At 37.5% G+C, this 16,640-nt stretch overlaps 1 protein-coding gene across 1 annotated transcript in view; it reads left to right on the plus strand.

Moving 5' to 3' along the window:
- ARHGAP42 (Rho GTPase activating protein 42) overlaps positions 1–16,640 on the plus strand; it is a 1,340,395-nt gene that overhangs the window by 82,213 nt on the left and 1,241,542 nt on the right. The window contains exon 3 of the mRNA XM_044071941.1: positions 11,020–11,081. Within this exon, the coding sequence (XP_043927876.1) occupies positions 11,020–11,081 (62 nt within the window). The remainder of the gene's footprint in view (positions 1–11,019; positions 11,082–16,640) is intronic.

Consider the following 16,640-nt stretch of genomic DNA (forward strand, 5'->3'; position numbering starts at 1 on the left):
ATCCTTTATCTATCCCAGGACATTGACTGAACTTTACTATCTAGTTCTCCTGCTAGAAAATGTATATGGCTTTTACTACATATTACTTATTCTGTTATATATTTTCCATATATCATTATGTAACATGCACATTAGGAACTCTCTTCTACCTTGTATATAATGTATGGTCACCTTTATTGCTTGCCTTTATATTTTGCTTATTTTTCTTTTATTGTATTTTGCATATTGTACTGCTTTGTTATTGTCTTAATATTTGTAACCATTGTTCAGTTTTTTAATTCTGTTTAATGTGTACTGTGGAGCTTTTCTCCCCAGACCTCCGCTGAAAATTGGCTCATACCTAGTCGGACTTTGCCGGTAAACAAATGTCAAATATGCAAATAAATAAAAACTACATGCTAACACAAATCCTGTTATTCTAGCAGCTTTCCAAGTTTGTAAAATGCAATATCTGTCCACATTTTTGAGCTTTTGTCTCCCCATTATCTTCTATGAGGTTGAGAGGTATGCAGTCCAGCTAAAACAGCAAACCAGTGTTCCTCGATGGCCATTTTATTTTACAGTTTGTTTACTAGGATAGTCCATTGAGCCGAAGGAGCCCATTTTCAATGGAGTCCTGGATCAGAGTAATTTGGCTTGAAATAGTGTACCAAATTTTATGAAGAACATGAAAAGAGGAAACCAGGGTTGGCTTCCATTTAGTGCTAAGTACTTACTAAAAATAAAAGTTATCTTAGGCAGTAATTCATCCTTGTTTGCAGAAGAGAATGAAGTAGCACACACCATTACATGTAATGTAATGTAATGCAGTAAAAGAAGCACCAGACTGCCCTGCTTTTATTTACTGGACTTGGACAGGGGCAGTTACACAGATGTAGAGATTTCTGATAACTCTATTGGAAGTTCTGGATTTGTACAAACTTTTTGTTCTATAACACAGTGTGGTAGTTATGGCTGCAGTATGCATCTGTGCAGTTTCTTGGGTCCTGATGAAAAAAAAAAGGATTTTATGCTTTGGCTGTTGTGTGTTTCCTTCTGTAAACAATGCTCTGAGAAAGAGATTTTAAACAGAAATTTTTAATGGAAAAGCTATTTTGTTCTAGTTTAATTTACAGTGGCTTTAACACTGAAATAACTTTTCTGCATTTAGGCTTCTACAAATTAAGATGAGTGCCCTGATGTGGTGCAGGCATAGTAGGATGGTATTTGAAAAGTAGCATGGTGCTTTAGGAGCCAGTCATGAAAACATATACATTACACTACAGGTAAGAAAGAGTTAATCTTTTGTACATTCTGTGCTTTTCTACTTTTATCTTCATCAGCAAGATCTTCAACTCTTCTTCACTTTCATCCGTCAGACGGGTGCCTTCTGCATTTCTGAGGCAAAGTGATTTTGACTGTATCACTTGTTTCTTACATTTTGGGCCATTTTTAATGAAAGGCTTCATAGACCTTTTACTAAATCATAGTCTAAATAAATTAAGTGTATAAAATCATAATGTCACCTTGTTATAGTGAGCACTTCATCCATTGGCATTAATGGGCCACTGTTGCACATCTGTGGTGGTGCTCCCATTAAAATCTGCAACCGCAGATCTTGTTTTTTTCACACTGACAGAACTGAGGTTAAAGTTTACTGTTTATACTCAGTGACATAAGAAAATACAGATTGTAAAAGTATTTTCGTTTTACAAAAAAAGAAGCCAAAAGACTTGCTGAAGGGAAAAGTACTGTTCAGCAGTTTATGCACCCCATGCCACAGTGTAAAGGTAAGATTTGAGACATCCAAAATCATTTTAATTTTTCTCCTGTGAGTTTTAATTCCAGCAGACAGAGTGACAAATTATGGCCTAGTTGCATTTCTTTCCCAATCTTGAACCAGTCTGTTATCCCATGTTTGGCTGTAACCATTGCTTCTTGTTCTGCATACAAATTGATCAGGAGGCAAATAAGTTAACTTGTTATCCCTATTAGTCTAAGAACTTACCACAGTTTGTTATGGTTTGCACAGTCAAAGATTTTACAGCAGCCAATAAAAGAGAAGCAACTACCTTGCTTTTCCCATTATCCTGTGAATGTTGACAGTTTCTCTGCCATGTCTGCCCTTTCAAAACATATAAACTACTGCAGCAGGGCTAGCCAGCCGAGGGTGTGAACACTGGCTCAAGAACTCATGGCAAAATAGTACAAGGGGAATTATGGATGGTACATCCAGTTACTGTTCCACAAAGGCAAGTAATTACCTGAAATAATTTGCTGTAGCACTTCAAATTATTTTAGAAAAGTCAAATGTTGAGTTGTTTAAAAGTCAAGCAATGAGCAGTTTATTGGTACATTTTTTTCAGAATGTATTAAAGTACATTTTAGCAGTAACATTTATGGCTGTTTATTAACAAGTTTGTGAAACCTGTTTCATTCTTACTGCATAGTATGAAAGATTGCAAAAAATTATCACACAAGTGGACAGTTCAACTTTGAAATATAAGGACAGAAACATGCTTTGTTTTGGATTAGAATTATGCATTCTTAGTTAATGAAGTGAACTGTGAATGCACCACTCTATTACTTGTAAGTGACAGAACCAATCCTTTATCCACACCAAAGCTTCCAAGGTCCTACAGAAGAGAAGTCTTGTGATTTATTGACATTTTCTTCTTTCGGCTTTTCCTGGTTAGGGGTCACTACAGCGGATCACCTGTCCGCTCATGATTGGCAGTGGAGTTTTACGGTGTCGAGTTGCCAGCCCGGCGCCCAGCCTTCCACAGAAGGTCCACACATGCACACACTCACACCTAGGGCCAATTTAGAGTGTCCAATCCACCTACAGCATGTCTTTGGGATGTGGGAGGAAACCGGAGCACCCGGAGGAAACCCACACAACCACAGGGAGGACATGCAGACTCCACACAGAAGGGACCCCAGCCACGGATCGAACCAGAGAACCTCTTGCTGTGAGGTGGCAATGCTAACCACTGCACCACCGTGGCCGCCCTGTGATTTATTGTCATTACTAAATATAAATGTATTGCTGGTAATCATTATCATATATGTGATAATCTTTAATAGCATTGCTGCTACTGCTACTTTATGATGTTTACTAATTAATCTGCTGACCTTTAATAACAATGAGAAAAAGAAACACACAGATCATGCTTTTCATTGTGATTATGCAATGTCAACAGCTTTGTTTAAATTTTCCAAAAGGGCACATTTAAAAACTTGCCACTCAGGCCTCCAACTTGTTATTTCCTGCTGATTTCAAAAGACCCTGACTTTGGGACTTGCTTTGTTATTGCTGTTATTGAGTTACAAACTTGGGTGTCTGTTTTAAGATTATATACTTTGAATGTATTATAATGGTGGCTGATGGGATATACCCTTCTTTTTTATCCCTTAGAAATATCAGTAAAGCTACACAAAGCATGTTTAGGAATTTTTTCACATTTCTTTATTTTCCTAGTAACTTTTATTTTATTAGAACATTATGAGACTCTCCAGGAAGCCTATCATCACCTCTCTGCCCTTTGTGCTTCTGTTGCTGAATCATGTAACAGCTCTAAGATGTTGCTGGGCTTACTGTTTTTAAGGGTTATAGGATGAGCTGGGATGGGTGGCTTCCATTTTTTTGTATTCCCTGACCTGGCCTGTCATATCTTGGTTAAGTTGACTATACACCACATGAAGTCAAAACATGACTGTGGTAGTCAGAGATAGTGGTACTGAGAGAGAGAGAGATGAAGCCATGTCTACTGCTTGATTACCAGTCAGCATGGTGGGTATGGAACCAGTCAACAATGGTAGTCCTTGTCAGTTCATCTTGTAGAGCTTGTGTCTGCAGATAGTAGGCATAGGCGGTCCTTTCAGTGATAAAAGTGCCCACGTTACAGCTAAGGGGCGGGGGTAGAATACTGAACACAAAACAAGCCCTCATTTGCCAGGATGCCAGTGAGGGCACAAAGCCCATGTTGTATTCTACGATTATGGCCCTTCTTAATGGCTTCATCAAGCAGATTTGAGGGATACTATGTGTGAAGCTTTCCACACCCTAGTGATGTACCTTGCTGAAGCCCCCTTTGGGGATACTTGATGGCTGGCACTACAGAAATGTGGAAAAGCTTATATTTTAAACATAACTGTAACAGTGGTTTTTCTTGAGTTGTAAAGTTACTTCATGAGTCTGGCTGACCTGTGTGACCTATAGACTGGGCCGCTTTCCTTGCTTGCCCTTTCTAAGTCATGTTGTTTTTTTTTTAAATACCTTTATTAAATTATTGCTTAGGACACAAGCATGCATACATTAATAGAAAAGAAAACAAACAATATTAATATTTTTTCATTTACAGACATTATACATTTCATCTTTTTTTTATAACTGTCATCAGTCTAGCATTACAGAAATTACTAAATTCCTGCCTTCACTTAAACCTCACTCCTCCTACTGAACATTATCGTTCCCAAAATTTATTAATATGTACAGTAATTTTCGTCTTGTCTTTCTAAAAATCTATGTTGCAGCTCTTTTATCTCTTTTACAATATTCATTACTTCAAATACAGTTGGTTTAGACTTTGATTTCCATTTTCTAGCTATTGATTTTTTGGCAGCCAACAGAATTAAACAAAACAAGGCCTTAACATGTCTAGGCAGTTCAGATCCTGTGCCAATGCTCAAGGGAATTATTTTATTACTTACAGCCATTTGCTTCTTTCATATTTCTGACAGAGTATTCTATAGGAAACTTTTAATATCTGCCATCTTATTATGCTGACAAAACATATGTTCTCAGTTATCTCTTTCTTCCCCGTCACACCTTTAACATTTGCTATCTAACTGAGGAAAAAAAATCTTTTAGGACTGCTTGGGGTATAAAAATGCCTATGCATATACTTCCAAGCAAATATCCTAAACCTACTTGTGAGCCATACATATGTCCTTCCATTGTTCCCTTGTAAGTTGTCTTCCTAGCTTACTCTGATTGATTCTTTAGTATCATGCAATATTGTAAATGCCCTATTAATTATCCCTTTTTTAACAGCAGCTTCTTTTCTAGATTTAACTAAAAACTTTACACGAGCAAGTCTTTCACTTAGGATTACCATATCCCCGTTTTTGTTACCTATACTCTGATATCTATCCCTAGAAGGGAAGGCAGTTTTTAACCTGCAGTCCAAATGTCTGCTTGGCCTCATCCTACTCTATTACCTTTCCCTCTTTAGTTATTTGCTCCCAATACCTTGAGTTCTTTGGAAGTTTTCAACAGTAATTTTTTGCTCCCTGTTGCTGTTTTCTGAAACCCTATTCAAAAAACTCCTTCCACCATTCCTGTGTTGGCTTGGTTTTTAGAACACTGTCTGCTACTTTATGAATCTAACATTTTGTATGGTTGTCATAAGGATCTGAATCCAAAGTCTCACTTTCTCATTATTTCTTGAATGTCCCCTGTTCATCATCATCACCCCTTTTCACTTTGAATTATAACCTCCGCTTGTGTTATGCATATGAGTCTAAACTGTTAGCTCTAAAATATCTCATCAAGTCAGGTAATCCTTTGTTGGAATGATCAACTTATCCTACTTAACTCTTGCGATTTTCTCCTCCCAGATAAATTCCTTCAGCTGTTTAGTAATTATTGTCTATGACATGTCCTCTGGTTGGTAAATATATATTTGTATTAAAAACTAAAGGGAATAAAAGCATTTTTACCACTTGTATCTTACTGTTCATATCCATAGACAATTGATTCTAGTTTCTCATTTTTTGTATTAGTTTTTGCTTAGCCTCCTCTCACACATCCTTAGCTGCTATATAAGAAGCATTTTTATCCATGCTTCTAAATACTTAATCTTATTGTGCCCTATGAGTATGGGTATTGCTGAACCAACTCTTGTGTCGCTACATAATTTACGGCCATAGCCTTTGTTTTATCTTCATTCATTTTATACCATGAAGAATCTTGAAGCTGTCTCAAAATATTTCACAACTCTGATATGTCCCTTTCTGGATTTATCAGGTACAAAATAATATCATCTGCAAACAAAGCCAACTTTTCTTGATTCCCATACCAGCTATATCCTTGAATTTTTATGTCCCTTATTTACCAGTGTCTCTAAAGATAAAGCAGATATCAAAGGGGTAAGAAGATACCCCTGCCTGGTTCTACCATTCAAACACAAGTTATCAGAGAGGAACCCTCTTACTTTATTCCTTGCCACTAATCCTTCATATATCCTCCTTATTAACTTCATTATTGTGTCAGGGAATGCAAATCCATTGCCCTACTCATAAAACCCCAGCTTACTTTGTCAAATAATTTCTCTGCAACAAGAACCACCAACAGCAGTGGCATTTTCTTACAGGATCGTCATTGTTTTATTCATTTTGTCAAATACTTGTCTCCCTTCCAAAAAACACATTAATCCATTCCTGTCAATTTTGGCAACAACTTTGCTATTCTTTTTACTTAGTATAAATAAAATCGCCACTGATTCTAAGGGCAAACATAAAGCATTTTATAGCTATGTCAAGAATCTTAATGGCAACAGCCAGTTCTGCTCTGAGTTACAACAGAACGGCAGGTAAATTACAGAACCAACTGATATTGTCAACATCCTGGCATATAGGTTCAGTGCTAACTTTACCCCCCCTCTCACCCCCTAAAGGGTTCATATCCATACAGGAAGAATGCAGAGTCTCTGTAATCACATCTATGCAGGTAAAAGCTGCACTCTCTAAAACCAAAAACACAGCATCCATGGGACTGGACAACATCCCAGGCTGTGTTTTACACGAACTTCAGAACGAACTGGCTCCCCACCTAAACACCATGTTCAATCATAATCTCATGTCAGGCTTTGTGCCCACTGAGTGGTACACAGAAACAGTTATCCCACTCCACAAAGGGGGAGCCACCACTGATTCTGGGAACTATTGCCCTATTAGCCTGACGAGCCTGGTCTGCAAGGCCATGGAACGTATCATCATGGAACTCATAAACAAAGACATTGGTAACCTCCAAACTCTGGACCCCACTCAGTTCGGGTTTGTGAAAGGCATATCATGCCTTCTGAACCTGATTGACTTCTTTGAGGCAGTCACCAAAGCCGTAGATGAGGGTAAGGTGGTTCACACAGCCTATCTTGACCGAGTCAAGGCTTTCAACACCATCCCCCATTCTGGAATTCTAGATAAACTCACTAAACTAGGTATAAATCCCTATGTCACAAGATGGGTTGCCAACTGGCTAACTGACAGATCCCATAATATAAAAGTTGCAGACTCCAAATCTGACTTCAAACCAGTGATGAGTGGAGTACTACAGGGTTCAGTCCTGGGACCACTCCTGTTTGATATCTACTTCTCTGAAGTACAGGCTAACACAGAAGGCCTCTGGCTAATGAAGTTCACAGATGACTGCAAACTAGGAGCCGTAGTCAAGTCCTCAAATGACGTGGACATCCTACAGAAGGGCCTCACTGAGACAGATGCCTGGTGTCAGAGGCATGGCCTCAAGCTCAGTGTCAAAAAGTGCATTGTCATCCCCTTTGGTAAAAACTCTGTACCCATGAACTACCACATAAACAGCAGTCTACTTAATGCCAAATGTGTGATAAGAGACCTTGGGACCCAGATGGACAGTAGTCTCTCCCTTGATAATCACATCGCCACAGTAGTCAGGAAATCTTTCTATGTGGCACACCTCATCACAAAATAGTTCTCATCCAGGAAAAAAGAGGTCATTGTTCCTCTCTACTCGGCACTCATTAGACCCATTATAGAGTACAACGCCCCTTTTGGAATGTACCTCACAAGACATCTCCAACAGCTGTAAAGACCACAGAAGTACCTCACAAAGAGGATTACTGGCCTCAAACAGATGCCCTACACTGACCGTCTCAAAAAACTCCAGCTTTACTTTGTAGGATATTGCCTACTCCGAGGAAATCTCTGCCTAACATATAAAGCTATGATAAACCCAGAGCTGTTGGACATGCTACACCTATAGAAATCCCAAGCCCTCCAAGCTACATGCTCTAGGGTCCTAAACCTTGTCACCACAATAAACAGGACATGCTGGAGGGATAGATTCCTGTCCCAGAGACTTTCTATACTCTGGAACAAGCTACCCATCTATGTTAAGCAAAGTTCCTCATTAGCACTCTTCAAGAAAAATCTTGATGAGTGGATGGGAAATAGGAAACACACCCCGGGGATCACTTCTGTGGCTCTGCTTGACAGGGGCACAGGAAATTAACTTTCCTGGGTGGTGTAAACCAGGGAACCTTGTTGGCTAGGCTTACGTAGGCCCTTGGGCTGATAGCCTAGTACTTAGCTATGAACCTATGAACCTATAAAGATAAACACTTTATAATTATGGTTTAAAATTGAAAAAGGCAGATCTTTACCATCTGTGTGTAATACAGCCACCATAACTTTTTCCAAGATGTTGGTGTTTCCCCTCCTTTTAAAATACAGATAAATAAAATTTTCAAGATATTTAGCACTTTCATCCCTTGTAGCTTCCAGACTTCCATAGGAGTAGCATCTGTTCCTGAATTCTTCCCTGCAGATTGATTACACATCCGAGTTTTTAGCTCATCTCCTCCTAGCTCAGCTATTAATTGTTGAACCTTAACTACTTCTGACTTTAACATAATTAAGTCTTCCATAAGCATTTCCATTTTTGCTCTTTCTTTATTTCCATATCTCTCTGCTTTATACACATTTTGATAATTTTTTTGAATTATCTCTAATATCTCTATGAGACCACTGATTATTTTTCTTGTTATAGGCTCCCTAAGTATGGCAACAACCTTTTCTACTTTCTGTTGCGTAAGTCATTGTGATAAATGTTTTTGTGCTCTGGAGTTGTTATCCAAAAGTTATTTCTTAACAGGAATCTTTCTAAACTTATGCATATTATCGAAATTTTCCCTAATTTTCTCTTTGATACACTGCAGTAGCTCTTCTTATTCTGTGAGATTCCCCTCATGCTGCAGTACTTTAACCTTTGTCAGCCCTTGTAAATAATCCCTATTACTTGTTAACCATATTATGTCTACCCTTTTATTAAACTCCATTTTCATTTTATCCCACTAACTATTATTTATGAAGAAGTTTCTATCTTCCTGGGTATCTCTAAAATAATTTCCACTACCCATTCCATAAATTCCATTCTTTTTTAACAGTTAGTGTCTCATTTTTACTTCATTACCCTGCATTTTCATCTTATTTTTTTATTGTGCATCATATGAAATAGCTATTAATTGTGTGCTGAGGCTTTCAATTAAATGATCATCTAAGGTGGGTAACCTTGGGGTAATTTTGTAGCCTAGGTCAATGGTGACCCAAATAAATATGCCATAGAACTTATTAATCTTCTAGGGACTTTCAGTTTCACTCATGTAGTTACAACACTATTCATGTCAGTGGACACATGCTAGACTTTTCCTTGTACATAGGGTTTATTGGTACTTGCTATGCTATTGTTTAATGCATGAGGATCTTTAGAAGCCTATCCATAAATTCTCATAAATGTTTAGCCCTTATAAGTATGAATATTTCAGAGATGCACAGAACATTTAGATGCTGCCATTATTGTTGAAGGACAGGGATGCTAAACCAGTGATAAATTTGTGGCTACACATCTACCTGTCCAGGGTACATTTGAATAGTGTAACAAAATTTCTTTGCTTTATGTGGAAAGGAAGATGATTCCAAAGAAGTGGTATTCTCTATGAGACATATCTAGCCCTCCAATATGTTCTATTTATGTTACAAAAGGGATTTAGATCTTTGGACTTAAAAATGTGCAGTAAGTCTAACAGGCCAGGGTCTGTTGAGACTCTGTACGTGATGTAGAGGTCACTCCTCAGTAGCCTGTATGATACCAAGAAGAGGGGATAGCCTTTGAGATGGTTCATGTCATTTTTATGATTTTAGGCTCTTGATTTTCTTAATAAGAAAGCATTGTGGGCATTCATGTTGTGCCACATGTTTGGACAGGTACATTCCAAAGGGGGGAATTATGCTCAATGATCTGCCCGATTATGTAGAATGCAGTAGAATGATCATATTCCTGGTCCTTTAGACCCTACATGTACTAATACGCTGTGTAATGAAAGAGCACTTTCCTTCAGTAGTGGGTACTATGGTGAATGAAGGACAGTTCATTGTCTACATATTTTCCCATGTCCATAACTACTGTAATGAACAGCCATGATTTTTGTTTCTTGTTAAGGACTGGCTACAGCTTAGGCAGCTGAAACTTGCATGTTTTAATCTCTGTCTCATCTGTGCTTCATATCAAGATAGTTATACAATGGTTTATCTCTGGTATGTATGATATCAAGGAAGTCATATCATTGTGTAGTTCGGGTGTATGTTATAGGCAGTTCATTGTTGGTGTTTCTCAACTGTTTATCATATCAAAGAGGTTGTATAATGGTGTAGCAGAGATATGTGCATGTATTATTTTAACTTCTATATCATATCAAGGCAGTTTTATCATGGTATGTCTCACCTGTATAGCATATCAAAGCAGTTATGTAATGAAAACAGGACAGTACTCAAATCGTAGTTATTAGAGGCTGGTCATTCTATTTAATTTATTTAATTTTGCTTATCATAGAGTACTGACCAGATATGAACATTTCCAGGCACAGCCTGGCCAGGTTTTCCCTTTTAAAATTCAGTTCTTTGTTTGGCATCTTTCCAGAATATACTCAAAAATCTCTGTAATAATGAAATTTATAGCTAAGGGCAGTGACACTTCCAAGTGCTTAAAGCACAGTGCCTTGCTTGTAAAAATGTCTCAGTCATTTTGAGTCCTAAGGGGTTTCTGTATTTACCTTGCAGTTTAAGTCAGTGACCTATAATGTATAAGCAACTGCCAACTATAACAGAATGTGGAAATGTTTTCAGGAAGTTTTTGATATTACCTATAATGAGTAAGTTAAATAAAAAGGCTTTGAAATGGTTCCTCTGTGCTTACTTAATTTGTTTATTTTGTTTTTTATACAGCTCAGTCTTTCAAAGAATTTGCCCAACTTCTCAGCACAGTAGAAGAAGAGAGAAGACGGCTGGTATGGTGTTGTCCTAGACATTTATATTATATTGTTGCAATATGCTTTTCTAGAGACATGAGGACTACCATTCTGTGGTTAATACTGACCACAGAGTGTTGTAAACAATGCAGAAAAGAGAAATTAACATTGTAGAACTTGATAAATTATATGTTGTTACATGCAGTCAAGATGAATAATATATACAAAAAGTGTGACTGTATTTTGTTGATAATTGCTTAACATGCAGTGAAAAACATAAAAAATGCTATTTTCAGGACAATGGCATAACAGGCTCAAGTGTAAATAAATAGCTAAAAATCAGAATTGTATTACTGTAAGAAGACAAGAATTAATGTCAGAAGAAGTTTGGTGAATACAAGACTATGTTTTATGGCTGTAAAATGTCTGTAAGAGAATGAGGTGAGCAGAAGTCTGGAATGATCGTACACGTAAAGGTAAGCAGTAAGAAACAGAAGTAGATACTGATATGTAGTGATGTTCTAGCTATTTCTGTTCATGTGGAACTCAGACTCATCAGTAGAGAGAGGAGCAAGGAGTCAATCTAACTGTGTTGCCAATTATTCTATGTACGTCACAGCATTTGATGAGCCAAGTACCTCAGTGTATTTTCTTGCTTGCCTTTATTTATTTATTTATTTATTTTTGGTCTCTATTTTTAATAAAAAAAGTTTCATAAACATTTGTTAAAAATGGCCCTAAAATTTGCTTACATCACTGAAGTTAAAGTTCCTTGGTTTTCTTCAGTGACATTAGTGCAAACAATCTATGTATTTTTAAAATTATTTTTAGACATTAATAACATGATAAAAATGTTCGCTGTTGATGAAAAGTACTGCTCAGGAGTTTATACACTGCATGCTGTGATGTAAAGGTAGGTTTTAGAATGTTGGCAAATCACTCTAAACAGTATGTATGGAATATCAGGTGGTATCATCATATGGATCCAGGGCAGCAGAATAGAGAAGAGAGGAGATGATTGGGGAATCTGAGAAAGATGTATTTTAGTGAGTCAGTGAGGGAGGCATTGCATTTAACTTTCTAGCTCTATAGCTGAACACAAGCAAGTGTCCACTTAAATATTTGATTTATTATTCTGTCATTTGCATGCCTTGCCTTTTGAACACATGGATCAACTACTCTCAACTTCTCTCTTGGTCTCTGCAAGGTGCTGGTGAGTGTTACATTGATGGTACCTCATTTCTACACAGCTTCCTCAGTACCAATTGTCATTGTTAATTTACTGTACAACAATTTAACATATTACAGTAATTTCTTACTAGCCTTGCATTCTGCTGTATAGTTGCCTGCTGCTGTGCTTCGCACCCTGCACCACTTCAAAAGTTGTTTTACAAAAGTATTCAAGTTGTCTTTAACAAGCTGCCCAATTGTCTGTAACACACACACACAGACAACTGCAGACAGTCATTCAATTTCTCATCATGTAGTGTGTCAGTGTTCTATTCTTGGTTAAGGACTCTTTTCTCATTCTATGAAGTAAGGAAGTTTAGATTTGTAGAAGTATGTATCTTCTTAGCCCTCCTCTATTTGTTAACTCAGTTATTCCGCAAGTGTCCAGGGGGAAGTAAATATTGTGGGAAGAAATAGCCAGGGAAATGTTATGGTAAAGTTTATTATAATTATCTAGGAATATATATGAAGTAAACCTAATAGGCCCTAAGTAGGGGCTGTCACCTATGTACTAGACAGCAATCATGGAAATAGGACAGTAATCATGGGTAAAAATTTCTCTCATAAAGAATGGTTTGGAAGTTAATAGAGTAAGTAGAAATAAGTAAAAATAGAAACTAATAGATAAAATAAAAAAAGTTACAAAATTGAAAATAAAAAAAGTAAAAAAACTCAAAAAAGCTGTAGTGCTGAAATACAAAAGCAACATGAGAAAAACGGAAAAAAAACAGAAAAATAGGAGGATAAAATAGGGAAAATATAGGATAAAAATAACAGAGAGAGAAAGAGAGAGAGAGAGAGAGAGAGAGTCAGAGACATATAATGCACATATGCAACTACTAATCATAGCCTCGTTTATAATACTACTTGCATATAAGTTTACTAATGCAACTAATATTAGACAATTTTTGATGATTATAACTGTTTTTGAGACTAATATTTGGAAATTGCTGTTGAAAATTGACTTAAGAAATTCACACACAGCAACAATTGAAATAACCACATTGTGCCAGACCATTTTATAAAACACACACAGAAAACCCATTGGTATTTGTTTACTGGAGAACATTTATTGGGACACAATTACCAGGAAAAGTGGGAGGAGGATGGTTAAAGCTTAGGACACAAGACCAAAGAGAAAAGATTAGAACACTATTACAAGACATCATTAGAACAATGAAACACTATTTGTTACTATATGCAAAAAAAAGTAATTAGTTATAAAATCTCCAAAAGTACTATCAACATTAATCATTTTCATTGCAACAATGTATTAATTGCAAACAAATGTAGCTTTTTATCACAGAAAGGTGTCTTCAATACAAATTTAGCTGCAAAGTGTTACTTAATAATGTATAAATCACAGTGTAACATACACATATTATAATAGCAATGTAAATGCAGTATAATAATTATTGTAAATAGTGCATGTGCATATATTATGTGATGTATCTGGGCTGTAGTACTATGTTCGCTCTATATGAAGGGTAGTTTTTAGGTAGTCTAGTTGGATTTGTTTATTTTTACTGTTTTAAGTTCATCAGGGGTGTGGGTTCTGTGTGGGTTTGGGCCTCCACATTCCCTGTTTGTGAGGTAGGTATTCTCCTCCAAGGTGTACCGAGATCGATGTGAGCGTGTGTGCAACAGGTGATTGGTGTGTGCATGTGAGTGTGTGGTGCACCCTCTGGTGAAAACCTGTACCTGGAGCCCCAATGCATATAAAGGAAATATATGTGTAAGTACGGGAAAACATATATATGGATTTGCTTGTTCCCGATGAGTGATATATGGATATGTATGTATGATATATGTATATATATGTATATATATATATATATATATATATATATATATATATATTATATATATATATATATATATATATATATGTATATATATTATATATTATATGCATAGTATGTGTAGATATGTAAAGATGACAATACATCAGTAAATATCACTACAATGATTGGACATTATTTGGTATCAGCAGGAGTGTCCAGAGACAGCAGTCAGCATGATGTGGAATGTGGCAACTACTCATTTACTACATTATTTGCAGTGTTCAATGTGTTCACTGTATTTAGCTGCTTCATGAAAATTTCACAAACTTTTGCTGGGTATATATTGTTTTGTTATTATCTCAAGTTGCCAATGGATGGACTGATAGCACACAGTGCCAATATTTAATATTTTCTATTTGCTTATTGTTTGCAGAAATCTGCAAGAACGGGTGGAACACAGCCAACAGGAAGAGGAAAGATAAATAAGTAATAACAACGATGCAAAACCTGACAATTTGACAACCCAGCAGAAAAAATGTGGTAACAGCTGACAGGGAAGAGGAAAGATAAACAGGAAATCCTTATGGGTGAGGGGATGAGTAAAGGATGTCACTGGAGAGGGACAGTCCTGGATGTTGGCTTAAAGCAGAAGGATGAAGTAAGAATGGGATGGCAGAGAGAGAATATAAATGCACTTTTTGGAGGGGAGACACAACACTGTTCCAGAAAATGCGCTGTGGTTGACAGTGATCTTGTCTAGATATCCACACACTTAAGGGGCTGTGATGTGTTATGCACCAAGTTCACACAACTCCACTGAGCTAAGTTGACACCAGTGATTATGACACACATACTCTACCAACATGAAGGGGGCCCACACAACCTTCATGACAATGTCACTGAAAAATGGACTGCAGGAGAGCTGAGAGACATAGGACTTAGTATATGAACTGGGCCCATAACTACCTCGACAACTAGAGGAAAAAAACTAGAATCTTTTGAATTCCTTATTTGTGGTATGCATACATAACAGAGCTCAGCCCAAAACAGATTCTTGTAAATGAAGGAATTAGCACCTAATGCTCCTTCCAGCTGGAAAAGAAAAATCTGGAAACAATCATAGGATTCAAAAAAGACAAGACAAAAAAGAAGACAAAATCAAAACTGCTAAATAAAGACAACTATAAGAAAGAGAAAGAAAAAAGATAAAACTAAAAGAGAAAAGAAAGACTAAATTTCCTTGGTTGTCTCTTGAACTGCTAAATTGCTGAAATTATCCAATCTCTGATGTCTGTTTTGGTAACTATTCAGATGTGGTCCTCTCCACTCGCCGGTTGGGTTTTTGGTGTCCATTCATCGCAGATCCATTCTTCTCCCTTGTCCAAGAGTCATACACTCACCAGTCCTGTGTTTTCTCTGTCCTCAGCTGCTTCCTTCTATTTCTGTCATTTCTTCCCAGGACCCTGGCCAAGGTTGTCCGTCACCTCTTGAAGTGTCTAAGTGGGATCTATCCCTCTCTTAGGTCATCCTGCATTTTCTGCTCCAGTGTCGGGAGGGGAACTGGTCCACTGGTCTCTCTTATATTACTGGCTGATGCTCTAATCCAGTGACCAGGGAGCTGAGTCTTTCCAGAAGCCAGAGTTTTCCTCTTGATGGTGAGAAGCCACCATTAATGTTGTTGAGTGGGACCTGGGTGTTTCATGATGATAGGACAGCCTGGGATCTGAGTCTTTTGTTGTGAAGTTGTTGTTGACACTCCACCTTTATGCTGCAATCAATTATCCAGTGAGCCCTTTTCAGGTTGTGGGTGAACAAGCTCTGATGGTACTTTTTGTATTTTCTATTGCTGTCCATATCATATTTTTAAAGGCCCTATCTAAAGCTTCTACCCATCGGCTGGTATATTGTCATATGCACACCTAATTGAATTGAATGTCAAAGACAATCATGACAGCTTCTTTGCAATTTTCCAAATCGAGATTGATGAATGTGTTTGAGCCTGGCTGCACCCTGTGTCAAAGTCTTACCTTCCTCATTTGGTTTGGAACAAGATGGTGGCCACAAGACCCTTCTGCACCTTATCATCTAAACCAGTTTGTCAAACAGACAAAATTCCAGATTGTCTGGGTTTAGTCCAGTCTGGCCCTTTTGAGTAAGGATGTCTACATGTAATTTGTGGACCTACAGAATGCCTGCTATCACATCAAAATAGTGAGGCAGTCCAGGAGGTTCCTGTGCTTTCAGCTGAGAGCCAGCCATTCTCAATTCACACCCCTGCCCTTTGGTCTCACCAAAGTCCCCATCATGGTCAAGAAGTGCATGAAAGTGGTTGCAGCACATCTTAGGCTGTAGGGTTTCCAATTTCCCCCTACTTACATAACTGGTTCATCACCACTTCCACTTCAATGGGGGATGTACTTATTGCTCCAGCTATGTCACCAACTAGATATTACTGTCAGTTGAATAAAAAGCTGCCCCATTTCAGACAATGCAATTCAAAGGATGCCCCCTAGATACTACTTCTCAAATTGCCAAACTCCCAGACTTCTTTCCCTAAATCAGCAAGCTTCTGAAGTTCTTACAT

The sequence above is a fragment of the Protopterus annectens genome, chromosome 5.part0, assembly GCF_019279795.1.
Source record: "Protopterus annectens isolate FY-2018-M chromosome 5.part0, PAN1.0, whole genome shotgun sequence".
Lineage (NCBI taxonomy): Eukaryota > Metazoa > Chordata > Ceratodontiformes > Protopteridae > Protopterus > Protopterus annectens.